Source organism: Thalassophryne amazonica, chromosome 19 (assembly GCF_902500255.1).
Source record: "Thalassophryne amazonica chromosome 19, fThaAma1.1, whole genome shotgun sequence".
Taxonomy (NCBI): domain Eukaryota; kingdom Metazoa; phylum Chordata; class Actinopteri; order Batrachoidiformes; family Batrachoididae; genus Thalassophryne; species Thalassophryne amazonica.
In genome coordinates this window covers 59495212-59516051 of record NC_047121.1, presented here as the reverse complement: position 1 = coordinate 59516051, position 20840 = coordinate 59495212, and the positions used below count along the sequence as shown (strand labels likewise).

The following is a 20840-nucleotide window of genomic DNA, read 5'->3' as shown; positions in this document are numbered from 1 at the left end:
CTTCTGAACTACGTGCAACATGCACACTGTGTAACATGTATCTGATTTCATATTTTGTAATTGGACAGAATATTGTGATTGAGTCCAGTGCAAGAGATCTCGCAATGAATCGGACCTTTGACCTCATCGCGCCCCGTCTTCCAAGCTTCAGTGAAAATGAGTGGAACCGGTGGTTCCTCGATTTGCTAAGACCTTGTCTGGCAAGCTTCAACCCGTTGATGCTCATGAATGTAACGTCGTTCATAAACTGCACAAACTATCGTGCTGTGTAAGCACTGCAAACATAAACACACCATGTTTCCAATTAATAAAATGTTAAAGAGGAATTTGCTGATACTTATTGTGTTGACCCTTTGCAGTGTGAAGGGGCTGAGCCATGTTTACTCCACAACACCTCCGGAAAGACAAAGAGCAAATGCTGCAGTTTTGCTCAACTTCTTGAAGGATTCTGCCGGTGAATTCAACACACCAGGTAGGTCTGATGAAGTAAACTGGACCACATGTTTTTTCTTTGGGTGACTTGGAATTGTGCCACATTTTGTCAGATTGTACTGAGAACAGACTCAGTGTAGGAGTCAGTCTGCATGGGTCCAAACGTTTGAACCCGAATTGAAATGGGCCTGTAGAGCACTTGCTTTACTTCAGTTCATGCTCACCTCTCCAGTGGTGTCCATATAAACTGATCAAGAAAGGAGTTTACGTTTGTCTGTTGGATCTGTTATCTGAATGGTCCTGATTTGGAACCCGTAACTCCCCTGTGAGTTAAGGAATAAATAGAAAGTTTGCTGAAATATGATAAAATTGCTTTTTTCTTTTTCGTTCCTTAGCTTGCAGGAAAGGAATTCAGAACGATGCAGAATTTCTTGAGAAAAACCTGGGCTCATTTGTAGAGCAGGCTACCTTCACAGACCTGGAAGCTTTCAACATCTCCATCGTAAGTAATATTTTTTTTCTATTCAAACTGTTTTAAAAAGACCCAATGATCCAATTTATCACTACTGAAAGTTTACAATCTTCAGCTCAAGTCTTTGTGTACAAGTTCTAGATGTGAAAATTGAGTCTGTTAATGTTTTTATAATGTTAGTATAATCAAATATCCTTCTTCTTGTCCATGCCCTTTTAGACTGGTGCCATTTCACAGCTCCGTCCTTCTCAGTTGGCACAAGTTCTACAGAGCTCAGGGAACATCAATAATACAGACACAGTCAGGCTCGTATTTGACCGGCTCGAGCAGGGCAATGGCTTTGAAAATGTGGAGGTTTTGCTCACTGAACTCACAAAAAATGCACCGGTAAGCTTCCCTCTGACATTGGGGTAAGAAGAAAATTCCCATTCTTTAAAACAAGCAGAGTCAAATTATACATATGCATCTACTTCTATACATCAGTTACAGTGTTCTTATTGTATCAAATGATTGAGAACATTCCTTTTGCTCTTAACTGCTTGCTAATGACTTCTGAACTACGTGCAACATGAAAACTGTGTAACGTGTATCTGATTTCATATTTTGTAATTGGACAGAATATTGTGATTGAATCCAGTGCAAGAGATCTCGCAATGAATCGGACCTTTGACCTCATCGCGCCCCGTCTGCCAAGCTTCAGTGAAAATGAGTGGAACCGGTGGTTCCTCGATTTGCTAAGACCTTGTCTGGCAAGCTTCAACCCGTTGATGCTCATGAATGTAACATCGTTCATAAACTGCACAAACTATCGTGCTGTGTAAGCACTGCAAACATAAACACACCATGTTTCCAATTAATAAAATGTTAAAGAGGAATTTGATGATACTTATTGTGTTGACCCTTTGCAGTGTGAAGGGGCTGAGCCATGTTTACTCCACAACACCTCCGGAAAGACAAAGAGCAAATGCTGCAGTTTTGCTCAACTTCTTGAAGGATTCTGCCAGTGAATTCAACACACCAGGTAGGTCTGATGAAGTAAACTGGACCACATGTTTTTTCTTTGGGTGACTTGGAATTGTGCCACATTTTGTCAGATTGTACTGAGAACAGACTCAGTGTAGGAGTCAGTCTTCATGGGTCCAAACGTTTGAACCCGAATTGAAATGGGCCTGTAGAGCACTTGCTTTACTTCAGTTCATGCTCACCTCTCCAGTGGTGTCCATATAAACTGATCAAGAAAGGAGTTTACGTTTGTCTGTTGGATCTGTTATCTGAATGGTCCTGATTTGGAACCCGTAACTCCCCTGTTCCCCTGTGAGTTAAGGAATAAATAGAAAGTTTGCTGAAATATGATAAAATTGCTTTTTTCTTTTTCGTTCCTTAGCTTGCAGGAAAGGAATTCAGAACGATGCAGAATTTCTTGAGAAAAACCTGGGCTCATTTGTAGAGCAGGCTACCTTCACAGACCTGGAAGCTTTCAACATCTCCATCGTAAGTAATATTTTTTTCTATTCAAACTGTTTTAAAAAGACCCAATGATCCAATTTATCACTGCTGAAAGTTTACAATCTTCAGCTCAAGTCTTTGTGTACAAGTTATAGATGTGAAAATTGAGTCTGTTAATGTTTTTATAATGTTAGTATAATCAAATGTCCTTCTTTGGCATAAAATACCATTTATTATTTGTCTAATGAAGTACGTATGCCAGTGATGGTGAACCCTTGATTTTGTCCATGCCCTTTTAGACTGGTGCCATTTCACAGCTCCGTCCTTCTCAGTTGGCACAAGTTCTACAGAGCTCAGGGAACATCAATAATACAGACACAGTCAGGCTCGTATTTGACCGGCTCGAGCAGGGCAATGGCTTTGAAAATGTGGAGGTTTTGCTCACTGAACTCACAAAAAATGCACCGGTAAGCTTCCCTCTGACATTGGGGTAAGAAGAAAATTCCCATTCTTTAAAACAAGCAGAGTCAAATTATACATATGCATCTACTTCTATACATCAGTTACAGTGTTCTTATTGTATCAGATGATTGAGAACATTCCTTTTGCTCTTCAACTGCTTGCTAATGACTTCTGAACTACGTGCAACATGCAAACTGTGTAACGTGTATCTGATTTCATATTTTGTAATTGGACAGAATATTGTGATTGAATCCAGTGCAAGAGATCTCGCAATGAATCGGACCTTTGACCTCATCGTGCCCCGTCTTCCAAGCTTCAGTGAAAATGAGTGGAACCGGTGGTTCCTCGATTTGCTAAGACCTTGTCTGGCAAGCTTCAACCCGTTGATGCTCATGAATGTAACATCGTTCATAAACTGCACAAACTATCGTGCTGTGTAAGCACTGCAAACATAAACACACCATGTTTCCAATTAATAAAATGTTAAAGAGGAATTTGATGATACTTATTGTGTTGACCCTTTGCAGTGTGAAGGGGCTGAGCCATGTTTACTCCACAACACCTCCGGAAAGACAAAGAGCAAATGCTGCAGTTTTGCTCAACTTCTTGAAGGATTCTGCCAGTGAATTCAACACACCAGGTAGGTCTGATGAAGTAAACTGGACCACATGTTTTTTCTTTGGGTGACTTGGAATTGTGCCACATTTTGTCAGATTGTACTGAGAACAGACTCAGTGTAGGAGTCAGTCTTCATGGGTCCAAACGTTTGAACCCGAATTGAAATGGGCCTGTAGAGCACTTGCTTTACTTCAGTTCATGCTCACCTCTCCAGTGGTGTCCATATAAACTGATCAAGAAAGGAGTTTACGTTTGTCTGTTGGATCTGTTATCTGAATGGTCCTGATTTGGAACCCGTAACTCCCCTGTTCCCCTGTGAGTTAAGGAATAAATAGAAAGTTTGCTGAAATATGATAAAATTGCTTTTTTCTTTTTCGTTCCTTAGCTTGCAGGAAAGGAATTCAGAACGATGCAGAATTTCTTGAGAAAAACCTGGGCTCATTTGTAGAGCAGGCTACCTTCACAGACCTGGAAGCTTTCAACATCTCCATCGTAAGTAATATTTTTTTCTATTCAAACTGTTTTAAAAAGACCCAATGATCCAATTTATCACTGCTGAAAGTTTACAATCTTCAGCTCAAGTCTTTGTGTACAAGTTATAGATGTGAAAATTGAGTCTGTTAATGTTTTTATAATGTTAGTATAATCAAATGTCCTTCTTTGGCATAAAATACCATTTATTATTTGTCTAATGAAGTACGTATGCCAGTGATGGTGAACCCTTGATTTTGTCCATGCCCTTTTAGACTGGTGCCATTTCACAGCTCCGTCCTTCTCAGTTGGCACAAGTTCTACAGAGCTCAGGGAACATCAATAATACAGACACAGTCAGGCTCGTATTTGACCGGCTCGAGCAGGGCAATGGCTTTGAAAATGTGGAGGTTTTGCTCACTGAACTCACAAAAAATGCACCGGTAAGCTTCCCTCTGACATTGGGGTAAGAAGAAAATTCCCATTCTTTAAAACAAGCAGAGTCAAATTATACATATGCATCTACTTCTATACATCAGTTACAGTGTTCTTATTGTATCAGATGATTGAGAACATTCCTTTTGCTCTTCAACTGCTTGCTAATGACTTCTGAACTACGTGCAACATGCAAACTGTGTAACGTGTATCTGATTTCATATTTTGTAATTGGACAGAATATTGTGATTGAATCCAGTGCAAGAGATCTCGCAATGAATCGGACCTTTGACCTCATCGTGCCCCGTCTTCCAAGCTTCAGTGAAAATGAGTGGAACCGGTGGTTCCTCGATTTGCTAAGACCTTGTCTGGCAAGCTTCAACCCGTTGATGCTCATGAATGTAACGTCGTTCATAAACTGCACAAACTATCGTGCTGTGTAAGCACTGCAAACATAAACACACCATGTTTCCAATTAATAAAATGTTAAAGAGGAATTTGATGATAATTATTGTGTTGACCCTTTGCAGTGTGAGGGGGCTGAGCCATGTTTACTCCACAACACCTCCGGAAAGACAAAGAGCAAATGCTGCCGTTTTGCTCAACTTCTTGAAGGATTCTGCCGGAGAATTCAACACACCAGGTAGGTCTGATGAAGTAAATTGGACCATATGTTTTTTCTTTGGGCGACTTGGAATTGTGCCACAGTTTGTCAGATTGTACTGAGAACAGACTCAGTGTAGGAGTCAGTCTTCATGGGTCCAAATGTTTGAACCCGAATTGAAATGGGCCTGTAGAGCACTTGCTTTACTTCAGTTCATGCTCACCTCTCCAGTGGTGCCCATATAAACTGATCAAGAAAGGAGTTTACTTTTGTCTGTTGGATCTGTTATCTGAATGGTCCTGATTTGAAACCCGTAACTCCCCTGTTCCCTTGTAAGTTAAGGAATAAATAAAAGTTTGCTGAAATATGATAAAATTGCTTTTTTCTTTTTCGTTCCTTAGCTTGCAGGAAAGGAATTCAGAACGATGCAGAATTTCTTGAGAAAAACCTGGGCTCATTTGTAGAGCAGGCTACCTTCACAGACCTGGAAGCTTTCAACATCTCCATCGTAAGTAATATTTTTTTCTATTCAAAGTCTTTTAAAAAGACCCAATGATCCATGATTACTATCTTCAGCTCAAGTCTTTGTGTACAAGTTATAGATCTGAATATTGAGTCTGTTAATGTTTTTATAATGTTAGTATAATCAAATATCCTTCTTCTTGTCCATGCCCTTTTAGACTGGTGCCATTTCACAGCTCCGTCCTTCTCAGTTGGCACAAGTTCTACAGAGCTCAGGGAACATCAATAATACAGACACAGTCAGGCTCGTATTTGACCGGCTCGAGCAGGGCAATGGCTTTGAAAATGTGGAGGTTTTGCTCACTGAACTCACAAAAAATGCACCGGTAAGCTTCCCTCTGACATTGGGGTAAGAAGAAAATTCCCATTCTTTAAAACAAGCAGAGTCAAATTATACATATGCATCTACTTCTATACATCAGTTACAGTGTTCTTATTGTATCAGATGATTGAGAACATTCCTTTTGCTCTTCAACTGCTTGCTAATGACTTCTGAACTACGTGCAACATGCAAACTGTGTAACGTGTATCTGATTTCATATTTTGTAATTGGACAGAATATTGTGATTGAATCCAGTGCAAGAGATCTCGCAATGAATCGGACCTTTGACCTCATCGCGCCCCGTCTGCCAAGCTTCAGTGAAAATGAGTGGAACCGGTGGTTCCTCGATTTGCTAAGACCTTGTCTGGCAAGCTTCAACCCGTTGATGCTCATGAATGTAACATCGTTCATAAACTGCACAAACTATCGTGCTGTGTAAGCACTGCAAACATAAACACACCATGTTTCCAATTAATAAAATGTTAAAGAGGAATTTGATGATACTTATTGTGTTGACCCTTTGCAGTGTGAAGGGGCTGAGCCATGTTTACTCCACAACACCTCCGGAAAGACAAAGAGCAAATGCTGCAGTTTTGCTCAACTTCTTGAAGGATTCTGCCGGTGAATTCAACACACCAGGTAGGTCTGATGAAGTAAACTGGACCACATGTTTTTTCTTTGGGTGACTTGGAATTGTGCCACATTTTGTCAGATTGTACTGAGAACAGACTCAGTGTAGGAGTCAGTCTTCATGGGTCCAAACGTTTGAACCCGAATTGAAATGGGCCTGTAGAGCACTTGCTTTACTTCAGTTCATGCTCACCTCTCCAGTGGTGTCCATATAAACTGATCAAGAAAGGAGTTTACGTTTGTCTGTTGGATCTGTTATCTGAATGGTCCTGATTTGGAACCCGTAACTCCCCTGTTCCCCTGTGAGTTAAGGAATAAATAGAAAGTTTGCTGAAATATGATAAAATTGCTTTTTTCTTTTTCGTTCCTTAGCTTGCAGGAAAGGAATTCAGAACGATGCAGAATTTCTTGAGAAAAACCTGGGCTCATTTGTAGAGCAGGCTACCTTCACAGACCTGGAAGCTTTCAACATCTCCATCGTAAGTAATATTTTTTTCTATTCAAACTGTTTTAAAAAGACCCAATGATCCAATTTATCACTGCTGAAAGTTTACAATCTTCAGCTCAAGTCTTTGTGTACAAGTTATAGATGTGAAAATTGAGTCTATTAATGTTTTTATAATGTTAGTATAATCAAATGTCCTTCTTTGTCATAAAATACCATTTATTATTTGTTTAATGAAGTACGTATGCCAGTGATGGTGAACCCTTGATTTTGTCCATGCCCTTTTAGACTGGTGCCATTTCACAGCTCCGTCCTTCTCAGTTGGCACAAGTTCTACAGAGCTCAGGGAACATCAATAATACAGACACAGTCAGGCTCGTATTTGACCGGCTCGAGCAGGGCAATGGCTTTGAAAATGTGGAGGTTTTGCTCACTGAACTCACAAAAAATGCACCGGTAAGCTTCCCTCTGACATTGGGGTAAGAAGAAAATTCCCATTCTTTAAAACAAGCAGAGTCAAATTATACATATGCATCTACTTCTATACATCAGTTACAGTGTTCTTATTGTATCAGATGATTGAGAACATTCCTTTTGCTCTTCAACTGCTTGCTAATGACTTCTGAACTACGTGCAACATGCAAACTGTGTAACGTGTATCTGATTTCATGTTTTGTAATTGGACAGAATATTGTGATTGAATCCAGTGCAAGAGATCTCGCAATGAATCGGACCTTTGACCTCATCGCGCCCCGTCTTCCAAGCTTCAGTGAAAATGAGTGGAACCGGTGGTTCCTCGATTTGCTAAGACCTTGTCTGGCAAGCTTCAACCCGTTGATGCTCATGAATGTAACGTCGTTCATAAACTGCACAAACTATCGTGCTGTGTAAGCACTGCAAACATAAACACACCATGTTTCCAATTAATAAAATGTTAAAGAGGAATTTGATGATAATTATTGTGTTGACCCTTTGCAGTGTGAGGGGGCTGAGCCATGTTTACTCCACAACACCTCCGGAAAGACAAAGAGCAAATGCTGCCGTTTTGCTCAACTTCTTGAAGGATTCTGCCGGAGAATTCAACACACCAGGTAGGTCTGATGAAGTAAATTGGACCACATGTTTTTTCTTTGGGCGACTTGGAATTGTGCCACAGTTTGTCAGATTGTACTGAGAACAGACTCAGTGTAGGAGTCAGTCTTCATGGGTCCAAATGTTTGAACCCGAATTGAAATGGGCCTGTAGAGCACTTGCTTTACTTCAGTTCATGCTCACCTCTCCAGTGGTGTCCATATAAACTGATCAAGAAAGGAGTTTACTTTTGTCTGTTGGATCTGTTATCTGAATGGTCCTGATTTGGAACCCGTAACTCCCCTGTTCCCTTGTAAGTTAAGGAATAAATAAAAGTTTGCTGAAATATGATAAAATTGCTTTTTTCTTTTTCGTTCCTTAGCTTGCAGGAAAGGAATTCAGAACGATGCAGAATTTCTTGAGAAAAACCTGGGCTCATTTGTAGAGCAGGCTACCTTCACAGACCTGAAAGCTTTCAACGTCTCCATCGTAAGTAATATTTTTTCTATTCAAAGTTTTTTAAAAAGACCCAATGATCCATGATTACTATCTTCAGCTCAAGTCTTTGTGTACAAGTTATAGATCTGAATATTGAGTCTGTTAATGTTTTTATAACATTAGTATAATCAAATGTCCTACTTTGTCATAAAATACCATTTTATAATTGTTTAATTAAGCAGGTATGCCAGTGATGGTCAGCCTTGTTTTCAGGGCTGTGAAAACTCCATGGATTTGTGAAATTCCAGGGATTTCATCGGGGGGGTAATTGTGATCGTTATTGAGTTTTTAAAATGTCTATCGCAACATGTTCTTTTTTTTCAATATCGTGGAAATTTTATAAGACCACGGCGGTCCACGGACACTGATCTGTGTGTTACAGATACAAATCAGTGTCCTCGGATCCACGGAGTTTTGAGGAGAAAAATCCCTCTCGTAAAGTGTAAAACAGGACTGGTTGGTTGCTGCGGAGACGATGTGTGGCTCCTGCGCAAAGCTTAAGCTAAATGTAGCATGTGGACATCGCAAACCTTTAGAGCTCTAAAGTTTTTAAAAGAAGAATTGTTCAGCATGTCTGTGTCACGGAACGGCGTCGAACAGAGAGAAGATGGTGAGAAAGACTGTTTGAAAAAGTCTGATAAGGACAAGAATCTATGGAATTGTCGCTGGCTTCATCAACACACCTGAAAGATAAAAGAAATGGGAAAAGTGAACTGTGCACTCAGCAAACACAGTAAAAAATTTTCTCTCTATGGAAAATAAACATTGTGCTGTTCAAACAGGATTTTAGACAAGATTATGTGACTTTTTTCATTAATCTAGACTTTCTTTCATTGGAAAAAAACAGACTCTGGCTTTGAATGCATTTACATGAATTTACACAAGAATATAAATGAGTTTTTATTAAGGCAGCGACTCAACACAAGCACAAACCACAACCAAACTCATTTTGTTCCCACAGATGGAAGTTCTGGACCGTCTCACACCGCAGCAAAAGGCTGAGTTACTTGTGGATCCAGACACTGGTGCTTTGGAGAATGAGACCTTCATAAAGGTGGTGTGCAACACGTTCTTGGATTCCTCAGACACTGACCCGCTCAGTCAGTTCATCCAGGCCTTTTTCAGACAAATCCCCAGGAACGCTGACTGTCCATCATACACTGCCATGTAAGAAATGGAAATTTTCAAGTCTGCACATAAAAATGTTGTTTGTGTTTGTCATCGAACTCTGGTTCCTGACAAATCATCTCACTGTGTTGTTGTTTTTAGAGTCAATGGTCTTCAGCAGTGCTTCAAATTGAATCTTCCAGAGAGTGTGAAATCAAGCATAGGAAGCCTCCAAATGAAATTCCTACGTAAGTGATAAAAAAAAATGCTTTCTGGCATTTTTATTGAATGAGGTATTTCTGTCAGAGCTGTATTCACTTGATACTTTATTTTGTCTGTCAAACAGGTTGTCGCATTACAGGTTCTCTGAGGGTAAGTTGCTTTTCTTTTGTATTTTATACATATTGAACATATTTACACTTGACAGTTGACAAGGTTAGAGTTTATTATTGAAACTTTAAGAGACAAAAAATTTTTGATCTGTGTCAAATATGCCACAAGTGTAATAATGATGATGTTTTTGTCTCCAGTGCAACAACACAGCAGTTAACGGTAAGTGTGTAAAAGTGGAGCGAGCTCCAGCGTGATTGCAAAATGACACTGGAAAGTGCAATTATGTGATGCATGAATATTGTCTTTTTACAGTGAGTCATATCTGTGCTGACGTCAGCGGGTAGGTGAATCACTGTTTGAAGTGCAGTGTTCTGGTTTTCTTCCTTTTCCCCTTTAAGTAACACTGTTTTTCATACTATCGTTTTGTTTAGGTCACAACAAATCCAATCTGGTGGCAACTTGACAGAAGCCCTGTGCAATATTTCCATCACTGCACACGCCTGTTCCTCAGTAAGATTGTTTTATTTCAGGTTTCAGTGTCTTCTGCTTTAATTACTTCCTGAGATTAATTGTCATGAACTCAGTCTTTATTTTTGTCTCATTTTAAGGCTACACATCTCACACCCAGCAACGTTGCGACACTGTTGAACTGTTCGCTGCAAAGCCAAATGACATACTCCCCAGAGGTCTGGAAGCTTTTCATCCGAGAAGCTTCTTCTGTGCTGGATGAGGCTCTTACCATGTACTCTGCTATGGTAAGTCCAAAAGTGTCATTTCAGAAAAAATTGGTGTTTTCCCTGTGAACCTGGTGCCCTATTAAATGAGACCTCCCCACCTGCCCAATTTAAGGCTCCCAACACCAGCAGTCAGTCCTTGACCCCCATTCTTGAGGCTGTTGGAGAGGTGATAATTGCCAACTTCAGCCAGATGCAAGTGCAAGATGATGCCTTTGTCAAGAGATGGTTTGAGACAAACCTTCATCCATTTTTGGCTGCTTCATCACCCAACTTCCTGTTTTGTCTCAGCTCGACAAACTTCAGCTGCCAAACGTACCACACTGTGTAAGTAACCAGGTTACATATTTCTGAACTGTGGACATTGATGGCAGATTATCTTGGAGATATACATTTGATTATACACTTGTTGATTTGGCCTTCACTCTTCAATGTTAGCATCCGGGCATTCAGCAGAGTCCAACCATCCATGAAGAGAGAGACACAGAAATCAGTCTTGACTCATTTCATCCAGCCGTTCCTTGTGAAAAATGACTCATCAGGTAAAGGCAGGCACTGTGTTTCAATTGATTAAAGTGGTGACGGCCTTTGGTCACAGTGGTTCATCCAAGTCTTTGTCTTTTTTTCTTCCCAGATCCTGGCTGTGTCTCAGCCAGCAGTGGTACTAAAGAGTGGCTCCAGGATAACTTTGGTAGCTTCTCTGAATTTGCAGAACTGCAGGATTTGCAAACCCTCAATCCCAATTTTTCTGTTGTACGTAACTGAACTGACCGCAGTCTTGTCTATTCAAATTAAAAATTCCACTTTTTTTTGTATTGATTGCTCTTTGATTTTGTCCATGCCCTTTTAGACTGACTCCATTTCACAGCTCCGTCCTTCTCAGTTGGCACAAGTTCTACAGAGCTCAGGGAACATCAATAATACAGACACAGTCAGGCTCGTATTTGACCGGCTCGAGCAGGCCGATGGCTTTGAAAATGTGGAGGTTTTGCTCACTGAACTCACAGACAATGCACCGGTAAGCTTCCCTCTGACATTGGGGCAAGAAGAAAATTCCCATTCTTTAAAACAAGCAAAGTCAAATTATACATATGCATCTACTTCTATACATCAGTTACAGTGTTCTTATTGTATCAGATGATTGAGAACATTCCTTTTGCTCTTCAACTGCTTGCTAATGACTTCTGAACTACGTGCAACATGCAAACTGTGTAACATGTATCTGATTTCATATTTTGTAATTGGACAGAATATTGTGATTGAGTCCAGTGCAAGAGATCTCGCAATGAATCGGACCTTTGACCTCATCGCGCCCCGTCTTCCAAGCTTCAGTGAAAATGAGTGGAACCGGTGGTTCCTCGATTTGCTAAGACCTTGTCTGGCAAGCTTCAACCCGTTGATGCTCATGAATGTAACGTCGTTCATAAACTGCACAAACTATCGTGCTGTGTAAGCACTGCAAACATAAACACACCATGTTTCCAATTAATAAAATGTTAAAGAGGAATTTGCTGATACTTATTGTGTTGACCCTTTGCAGTGTGAAGGGGCTGAGCCATGTTTACTCCACAACACCTCCGGAAAGACAAAGAGCAAATGCTGCAGTTTTGCTCAACTTCTTGAAGGATTCTGCCGGTGAATTCAACACACCAGGTAGGTCTGATGAAGTAAACTGGACCACATGTTTTTTCTTTGGGTGACTTGGAATTGTGCCACATTTTGTCAGATTGTACTGAGAACAGACTCAGTGTAGGAGTCAGTCTGCATGGGTCCAAACGTTTGAACCCGAATTGAAATGGGCCTGTAGAGCACTTGCTTTACTTCAGTTCATGCTCACCTCTCCAGTGGTGTCCATATAAACTGATCAAGAAAGGAGTTTACGTTTGTCTGTTGGATCTGTTATCTGAATGGTCCTGATTTGGAACCCGTAACTCCCCTGTGAGTTAAGGAATAAATAGAAAGTTTGCTGAAATATGATAAAATTGCTTTTTTCTTTTTCGTTCCTTAGCTTGCAGGAAAGGAATTCAGAACGATGCAGAATTTCTTGAGAAAAACCTGGGCTCATTTGTAGAGCAGGCTACCTTCACAGACCTGGAAGCTTTCAACATCTCCATCGTAAGTAATATTTTTTTCTATTCAAACTGTTTTAAAAAGACCCAATGATCCAATTTATCACTACTGAAAGTTTACAATCTTCAGCTCAAGTCTTTGTGTACAAGTTATAGATGTGAAAATTGAGTCTGTTAATGTTTTTATAATGTTAGTATAATCAAATATCCTTCTTCTTGTCCATGCCCTTTTAGACTGGTGCCATTTCACAGCTCCGTCCTTCTCAGTTGGCACAAGTTCTACAGAGCTCAGGGAACATCAATAATACAGACACAGTCAGGCTCGTATTTGACCGGCTCGAGCAGGGCAATGGCTTTGAAAATGTGGAGGTTTTGCTCACTGAACTCACAAAAAATGCACCGGTAAGCTTCCCTCTGACATTGGGGTAAGAAGAAAATTCCCATTCTTTAAAACAAGCAGAGTCAAATTATACATATGCATCTACTTCTATACATCAGTTACAGTGTTCTTATTGTATCAAATGATTGAGAACATTCCTTTTGCTCTTAACTGCTTGCTAATGACTTCTGAACTACGTGCAACATGAAAACTGTGTAACGTGTATCTGATTTCATATTTTGTAATTGGACAGAATATTGTGATTGAATCCAGTGCAAGAGATCTCGCAATGAATCGGACCTTTGACCTCATCGCGCCCCGTCTGCCAAGCTTCAGTGAAAATGAGTGGAACCGGTGGTTCCTCGATTTGCTAAGACCTTGTCTGGCAAGCTTCAACCCGTTGATGCTCATGAATGTAACATCGTTCATAAACTGCACAAACTATCGTGCTGTGTAAGCACTGCAAACATAAACACACCATGTTTCCAATTAATAAAATGTTAAAGAGGAATTTGATGATACTTATTGTGTTGACCCTTTGCAGTGTGAAGGGGCTGAGCCATGTTTACTCCACAACACCTCCGGAAAGACAAAGAGCAAATGCTGCAGTTTTGCTCAACTTCTTGAAGGATTCTGCCAGTGAATTCAACACACCAGGTAGGTCTGATGAAGTAAACTGGACCACATGTTTTTTCTTTGGGTGACTTGGAATTGTGCCACATTTTGTCAGATTGTACTGAGAACAGACTCAGTGTAGGAGTCAGTCTTCATGGGTCCAAACGTTTGAACCCGAATTGAAATGGGCCTGTAGAGCACTTGCTTTACTTCAGTTCATGCTCACCTCTCCAGTGGTGTCCATATAAACTGATCAAGAAAGGAGTTTACGTTTGTCTGTTGGATCTGTTATCTGAATGGTCCTGATTTGGAACCCGTAACTCCCCTGTTCCCCTGTGAGTTAAGGAATAAATAGAAAGTTTGCTGAAATATGATAAAATTGCTTTTTTCTTTTTCGTTCCTTAGCTTGCAGGAAAGGAATTCAGAACGATGCAGAATTTCTTGAGAAAAACCTGGGCTCATTTGTAGAGCAGGCTACCTTCACAGACCTGGAAGCTTTCAACATCTCCATCGTAAGTAATATTTTTTTCTATTCAAACTGTTTTAAAAAGACCCAATGATCCAATTTATCACTGCTGAAAGTTTACAATCTTCAGCTCAAGTCTTTGTGTACAAGTTATAGATGTGAAAATTGAGTCTGTTAATGTTTTTATAATGTTAGTATAATCAAATGTCCTTCTTTGGCATAAAATACCATTTATTATTTGTCTAATGAAGTACGTATGCCAGTGATGGTGAACCCTTGATTTTGTCCATGCCCTTTTAGACTGGTGCCATTTCACAGCTCCGTCCTTCTCAGTTGGCACAAGTTCTACAGAGCTCAGGGAACATCAATAATACAGACACAGTCAGGCTCGTATTTGACCGGCTCGAGCAGGGCGATGGCTTTGAAAATGTGGAGGTTTTGCTCACTGAACTCACAAAAAATGCACCGGTAAGCTTCCCTCTGACATTGGGGTAAGAAGAAAATTCCCATTCTTTAAAACAAGCAGAGTCAAATTATACATATGCATCTACTTCTATACATCAGTTACAGTGTTCTTATTGTATCAGATGATTGAGAACATTCCTTTTGCTCTTCAACTGCTTGCTAATGACTTCTGAACTACGTGCAACATGCAAACTGTGTAACGTGTATCTGATTTCATATTTTGTAATTGGACAGAATATTGTGATTGAATCCAGTGCAAGAGATCTCGCAATGAATCGGACCTTTGACCTCATCGCGCCCCGTCTTCCAAGCTTCAGTGAAAATGAGTGGAACCGGTGGTTCCTCGATTTGCTAAGACCTTGTCTGGCAAGCTTCAACCCGTTGATGCTCATGAATGTAACGTTGTTCATAAACTGCACAAACTATCGTGCTGTGTAAGCACTGCAAACATAAACACACCATGTTTCCAATTAATAAAATGTTAAAGAGGAATTTGATTATACTTATTGTGTTGACCCTTTGCAGTGTGAAGGGGCTGAGCCATGTTTACTCCACAACACCTCCGGAAAGACAAAGAGCAAATGCTGCAGTTTTGCTCAACTTCTTGAAGGATTCTGCCGGTGAATTCAACACACCAGGTAGGTCTGATGAAGTAAACTGGACCACATGTTTTTTCTTTGGGCGACTTGGAATTGTGCCACATTTTGTCAGATTGTACTGAGAACAGACTCAGTGTAGGAGTCAGTCTTCATGGGTCCAAACGTTTGAACCCGAATTGAAATGGGCCTGTAGAGCACTTGCTTTACTTCAGTTCATGCTCACCTCTCCAGTGGTGTCCATATAAACTGATCAAGAAAGGAGTTTACGTTTGTCTGTTGGATCTGTTATCTGAATGGTCCTGATTTGGAACCCGTAACTCCCCTGTTCCCCTGTGAGTTAAGGAATAAATAGAAAGTTTGCTGAAATATGATAAAATTGCTTTTTTCTTTTTCGTTCCTTAGCTTGCAGGAAAGGAATTCAGAACGATGCAGAATTTCTTGAGAAAAACCTGGGCTCATTTGTAGAGCAGGCTACCTTCACAGACCTGGAAGCTTTCAACATCTCCATCGTAAGTAATATTTTTTTCTATTCAAACTGTTTTAAAAAGACCCAATGATCCAATTTATCACTGCTGAAAGTTTACAATCTTCAGCTCAAGTCTTTGTGTACAAGTTATAGATGTGAAAATTGAGTCTGTTAATGTTTTTATAATGTTAGTATAATCAAATGTCCTTCTTTGTCATAAAATACCATTTATTATTTGTTTAATGAAGTACGTATGCCAGTGATGGTGAACCCTTGATTTTGTCCATGCCCTTTTAGACTGGTGCCATTTCACAGCTCCGTCCTTCTCAGTTGGCACAAGTTCTACAGAGCTCAGGGAACATCAATAATACAGACACAGTCAGGCTTGTATTTGACCGGCTCGAGCAGGGCAATGGCTTTGAAAATGTGGAGGTTTTGCTCACTGAACTCACAAAAAATGCACCGGTAAGCTTCCCTCTGACATTGGGGTAAGAAGAAAATTCCCATTCTTTAAAACAAGCAGAGTCAAATTATACATATGCATCTACTTCTATACATCAGTTACAGTGTTCTTATTGTATCAGATGATTGAGAACATTCCTTTTGCTCTTCAACTGCTTGCTAATGACTTCTGAACTACGTGCAACATGCAAACTGTGTAACGTGTATCTGATTTCATATTTTGTAATTGGACAGAATATTGTGATTGAATCCAGTGCAAGAGATCTCGCAATGAATCGGACCTTTGACCTCATCGCGCCCCGTCTTCCAAGCTTCAGTGAAAATGAGTGGAACCGGTGGTTCCTCGATTTGCTAAGACCTTGTCTGGCAAGCTTCAACCCGTTGATGCTCATGAATGTAACGTCGTTCATAAACTGCACAAACTATCGTGCTGTGTAAGCACTGCAAACATAAACACACCATGTTTCCAATTAATAAAATGTTAAAGAGGAATTTGATTATACTTATTGTGTTGACCCTTTGCAGTGTGAAGGGGCTGAGCCATGTTTACTCCACAACACCTCCGGAAAGACAAAGAGCAAATGCTGCAGTTTTGCTCAACTTCTTGAAGGATTCTGCCGGTGAATTCAACACACCAGGTAGGTCTGATGAAGTAAACTGGACCACATGTTTTTTCTTTGGGTGACTTGGAATTGTGCCACATTTTGTCAGATTGTACTGAGAACAGACTCAGTGTAGGAGTCAGTCTTCATGGGTCCAAACGTTTGAACCCGAATTGAAATGGGCCTGTAGAGCACTTGCTTTACTTCAGTTCATGCTCACCTCTCCAGTGGTGTCCATATAAACTGATCAAGAAAGGAGTTTACGTTTGTCTGTTGGATCTGTTATCTGAATGGTCCTGATTTGGAACCCGTAACTCCCCTGTTCCCCTGTGAGTTAAGGAATAAATAGAAAGTTTGCTGAAATATGATAAAATTGCTTTTTTCTTTTTCGTTCCTTAGCTTGCAGGAAAGGAATTCAGAACGATGCAGAATTTCTTGAGAAAAACCTGGGCTCATTTGTAGAGCAGGCTACCTTCACAGACCTGGAAGCTTTCAACATCTCCATCGTAAGTAATATTTTTTTCTATTCAAACTGTTTTAAAAAGACCCAATGATCCAATTTATCACTGCTGAAAGTTTACAATCTTCAGCTCAAGTCTTTGTGTACAAGTTATAGATGTGAAAATTGAGTCTGTTAATGTTTTTATAATGTTAGTATAATCAAATGTCCTTCTTTGTCATAAAATACCATTTATTATTTGTTTAATGAAGTACGTATGCCAGTGATGGTGAACCCTTGATTTTGTCCATGCCCTTTTAGACTGGTGCCATTTCACAGCTCCGTCCTTCTCAGTTGGCACAAGTTCTACAGAGCTCAGGGAACATCAATAATACAGACACAGTCAGGCTCGTATTTGACCGGCTCGAGCAGGGCAATGGCTTTGAAAATGTGGAGGTTTTGCTCACTGAACTCACAAAAAATGCACCGGTAAGCTTCCCTCTGACATTGGGGTAAGAAGAAAATTCCCATTCTTTAAAACAAGCAGAGTCAAATTATACATATGCATCTACTTCTATACATCAGTTACAGTGTTCTTATTGTATCAGATGATTGAGAACATTCCTTTTGCTCTTCAACTGCTTGCTAATGACTTCTGAACTACGTGCAACATGCAAACTGTGTAACGTGTATCTGATTTCATATTTTGTAATTGGACAGAATATTGTGATTGAATCCAGTGCAAGAGATCTCGCAATGAATCGGACCTTTGACCTCATCGTGCCCCGTCTTCCAAGCTTCAGTGAAAATGAGTGGAACCGGTGGTTCCTCGATTTGCTAAGACCTTGTCTGGCAAGCTTCAACCCGTTGATGCTCATGAATGTAACGTCGTTCATAAACTGCACAAACTATCGTGCTGTGTAAGCACTGCAAACATAAACACACCATGTTTCCAATTAATAAAATGTTAAAGAGGAATTTGATTATACTTATTGTGTTGACCCTTTGCAGTGTGAAGGGGCTGAGCCATGTTTACTCCACAACACCTCCGGAAAGACAAAGAGCAAATGCTGCAGTTTTGCTCAACTTCTTGAAGGATTCTGCCAGTGAATTCAACACACCAGGTAGGTCTGATGAAGTAAACTGGACCACATGTTTTTTCTTTGGGTGACTTGGAATTGTGCCACATTTTGTCAGATTGTACTGAGAACAGACTCAGTGTAGGAGTCAGTCTTCATGGGTCCAAACGTTTGAACCCGAATTGAAATGGGCCTGTAGAGCACTTGCTTTACTTCAGTTCATGCTCACCTCTCCAGTGGTGTCCATATAAACTGATCAAGAAAGGAGTTTACGTTTGTCTGTTGGATCTGTTATCTGAATGGTCCTGATTTGGAACCCGTAACTCCCCTGTTCCCCTGTGAGTTAAGGAATAAATAGAAAGTTTGCTGAAATATGATAAAATTGCTTTTTTCTTTTTCGTTCCTTAGCTTGCAGGAAAGGAATTCAGAACGATGCAGAATTTCTTGAGAAAAACCTGGGCTCATTTGTAGAGCAGGCTACCTTCACAGACCTGGAAGCTTTCAACATCTCCATCGTAAGTAATATTTTTTTCTATTCAAACTGTTTTAAAAAGACCCAATGATCCAATTTATCACTGCTGAAAGTTTACAATCTTCAGCTCAAGTCTTTGTGTACAAGTTATAGATGTGAAAATTGAGTCTGTTAATTTTTTTATAATGTTAGTATAATCACATGTCCTTCTTTGTCATAAAATACCATTTATTATTTGTTTAATGAAGTACGTATGCCAGTGATGGTGAACCCTTGATTTTGTCCATGCCCTTTTAGACTGGTGCCATTTCACAGCTCCGTCCTTCTCAGTTGGCACAAGTTCTACAGAGCTCAGGGAACATCAATAATACAGACACAGTCAGGCTTGTATTTGACCGGCTCGAGCAGGGCAATGGCTTTGAAAATGTGGAGGTTTTGCTCACTGAACTCACAAAAAATGCACCGGTAAGCTTCCCTCTGACATTGGGGTAAGAAGAAAATTCCCATTCTTTAAAACAAGCAGAGTCAAATTATACATATGCATCTACTTCTATACATCAGTTACAGTGTTCTTATTGTATCAGATGATTGAGAACATTCCTTTTGCTCTTCAACTGCTTGCTAATGACTTCTGAACTACGTGCAACATGCAAACTGTGTAACGTGTATCTGATTTCATATTTTGTAATTGGACAGAATATTGTGATTGAATCCAGTGCAAGAGATCTCGCAATGAATCGGACCTTTGACCTCATCGCGCCCCGTCTTCCAAGCTTCAGTGAAAATGAGTGGAACCTGTGGTTCCTCGATTTGCTAAGACCTTGTCTGGCAAGCTTCAACCCGTTGATGCTCATGAATGTAACGTCGTTCATAAACTGCACAAACTATCGTGCTGTGTAAGCACTGCAAACATAAACACACCATGTTTCCAATTAATAAAATGTTAAAGAGGAATTTGATGATACTTATTGTGTTGACCCTTTGCAGTGTGAAGGGGCTGAGCCATGTTTACTCCACAACACCTCCGGAAAGACAAAGAGCAAATGCTGCAGTTTTGCTCAACTTCTTGAAGGATTCTGCCGGTGAATTCAACACACCAGGTAGGTCTGATGAAGTAAACTGGACCACATGTTTTTTCTTTGGGTGACTTGGAATTGTGCCACATTTTGTCAGATTGTACTGAGAACAGACTCAGTGTAGGAGTCAGTCTTCATGGGTCCAAACGTTTGAACCCGAATTGAAATGGGCCTGTAGAGCACTTGCTTTACTTCAGTTCATGCTCACCTCTCCAGTGGTGTCCATATAAACTGATCAAGAAAGGAGTTTACGTTTGTCTGTTGGATCTGTTATCTGAATGGTCCTGATTTGGAACCCGTAACTCCCCTGTTCCCCTGTGAGTTAAGGAATAAATAGAAAGTTTGCTGAAATATGATAAAATTGCTTTTTTCTTTTTCGTTCCTTAGCTTGCAGGAAAGGAATTCAGAACGATGCAGAATTTCTTGAGAAAAACCTGGGCTCATTTGTAGAGCAGGCTACCTTCACAGACCTGGAAGCTTTCAACATCTCCATCGTAAGTAATATTTTTTTCTATTCAAACTGTTTTAAAAAGACCCAATGATCCAATTTATCACTGCTGAAAGTTTACAATCTTCAGCTCAAGTCTTTGTGTACAAGTTATAGATGTGAAAATTGAGTCTGTTAATGTTTTTATAATGTTAGTATAATCAAATGTCCTTCTTTGTCATAAAATACCATTTATTATTTGTTTAATGAAGTACATATGCCAGTGATGGTGAACCCTTGATTTTGTCCATGCCCTTTTAGACTGGTGCCATTTCACAGCTCCGTCCTTCTCAGTTGGCACAAGTTCTACAGAGCTCAGGGAACATCAATAATACAGACACAGTCAGGCTCGTATTTGACCGGCTCGAGCAGGGCAATGGCTTTGAAAATGTGGAGGTTTTGCTCACTGAACTCACAAAAAATGCACCGGTAAGCTTCCCTCTGACATTGGGGTAAGAAGAAAATTCCCATTCTTTAAAACAAGCAGAGTCAAATTATACATATGCATCTACTTCTATACATCAGTTACAGTGTTCTTATTGTATCAGATGATTGAGAACAT

The 20840-nt window shown here is 40.1% G+C and overlaps 1 protein-coding gene across 1 annotated transcript in view; it reads left to right on the top strand.

The window, feature by feature from the left end:
• The window catches only part of LOC117531936, a 303771-nt gene that overhangs the window by 12751 nt on the left and 270180 nt on the right, over nt 1-20840 (top strand). Inside the window, exons 30-87 of the mRNA XM_034195126.1 lie at nt 69-268; nt 360-472; nt 828-934; nt 1124-1291; nt 1522-1721; nt 1813-1925; nt 2289-2395; nt 2650-2817; nt 3049-3248; nt 3340-3452; nt 3816-3922; nt 4177-4344; nt 4576-4775; nt 4867-4979; nt 5342-5448; nt 5621-5788; nt 6020-6219; nt 6311-6423; nt 6787-6893; nt 7148-7315; nt 7547-7746; nt 7838-7950; nt 8313-8419; nt 9390-9595; nt 9698-9783; nt 9882-9907; nt 10066-10087; nt 10181-10208; nt 10300-10378; nt 10477-10623; nt 10718-10929; nt 11041-11144; nt 11237-11355; nt 11453-11620; nt 11852-12051; nt 12143-12255; nt 12611-12717; nt 12906-13073; nt 13304-13503; nt 13595-13707; nt 14071-14177; nt 14432-14599; nt 14831-15030; nt 15122-15234; nt 15598-15704; nt 15959-16126; nt 16358-16557; nt 16649-16761; nt 17125-17231; nt 17486-17653; nt 17885-18084; nt 18176-18288; nt 18652-18758; nt 19013-19180; nt 19412-19611; nt 19703-19815; nt 20179-20285; nt 20540-20707. Coding sequence (XP_034051017.1) covers nt 69-268; nt 360-472; nt 828-934; nt 1124-1291; nt 1522-1721; nt 1813-1925; nt 2289-2395; nt 2650-2817; nt 3049-3248; nt 3340-3452; nt 3816-3922; nt 4177-4344; nt 4576-4775; nt 4867-4979; nt 5342-5448; nt 5621-5788; nt 6020-6219; nt 6311-6423; nt 6787-6893; nt 7148-7315; nt 7547-7746; nt 7838-7950; nt 8313-8419; nt 9390-9595; nt 9698-9783; nt 9882-9907; nt 10066-10087; nt 10181-10208; nt 10300-10378; nt 10477-10623; nt 10718-10929; nt 11041-11144; nt 11237-11355; nt 11453-11620; nt 11852-12051; nt 12143-12255; nt 12611-12717; nt 12906-13073; nt 13304-13503; nt 13595-13707; nt 14071-14177; nt 14432-14599; nt 14831-15030; nt 15122-15234; nt 15598-15704; nt 15959-16126; nt 16358-16557; nt 16649-16761; nt 17125-17231; nt 17486-17653; nt 17885-18084; nt 18176-18288; nt 18652-18758; nt 19013-19180; nt 19412-19611; nt 19703-19815; nt 20179-20285; nt 20540-20707 — 8085 coding nt within the window. The remainder of the gene's footprint in view (nt 1-68; nt 269-359; nt 473-827; nt 935-1123; nt 1292-1521; nt 1722-1812; nt 1926-2288; nt 2396-2649; nt 2818-3048; nt 3249-3339; nt 3453-3815; nt 3923-4176; nt 4345-4575; nt 4776-4866; nt 4980-5341; nt 5449-5620; nt 5789-6019; nt 6220-6310; nt 6424-6786; nt 6894-7147; nt 7316-7546; nt 7747-7837; nt 7951-8312; nt 8420-9389; nt 9596-9697; nt 9784-9881; nt 9908-10065; nt 10088-10180; nt 10209-10299; nt 10379-10476; nt 10624-10717; nt 10930-11040; nt 11145-11236; nt 11356-11452; nt 11621-11851; nt 12052-12142; nt 12256-12610; nt 12718-12905; nt 13074-13303; nt 13504-13594; nt 13708-14070; nt 14178-14431; nt 14600-14830; nt 15031-15121; nt 15235-15597; nt 15705-15958; nt 16127-16357; nt 16558-16648; nt 16762-17124; nt 17232-17485; nt 17654-17884; nt 18085-18175; nt 18289-18651; nt 18759-19012; nt 19181-19411; nt 19612-19702; nt 19816-20178; nt 20286-20539; nt 20708-20840) is intronic.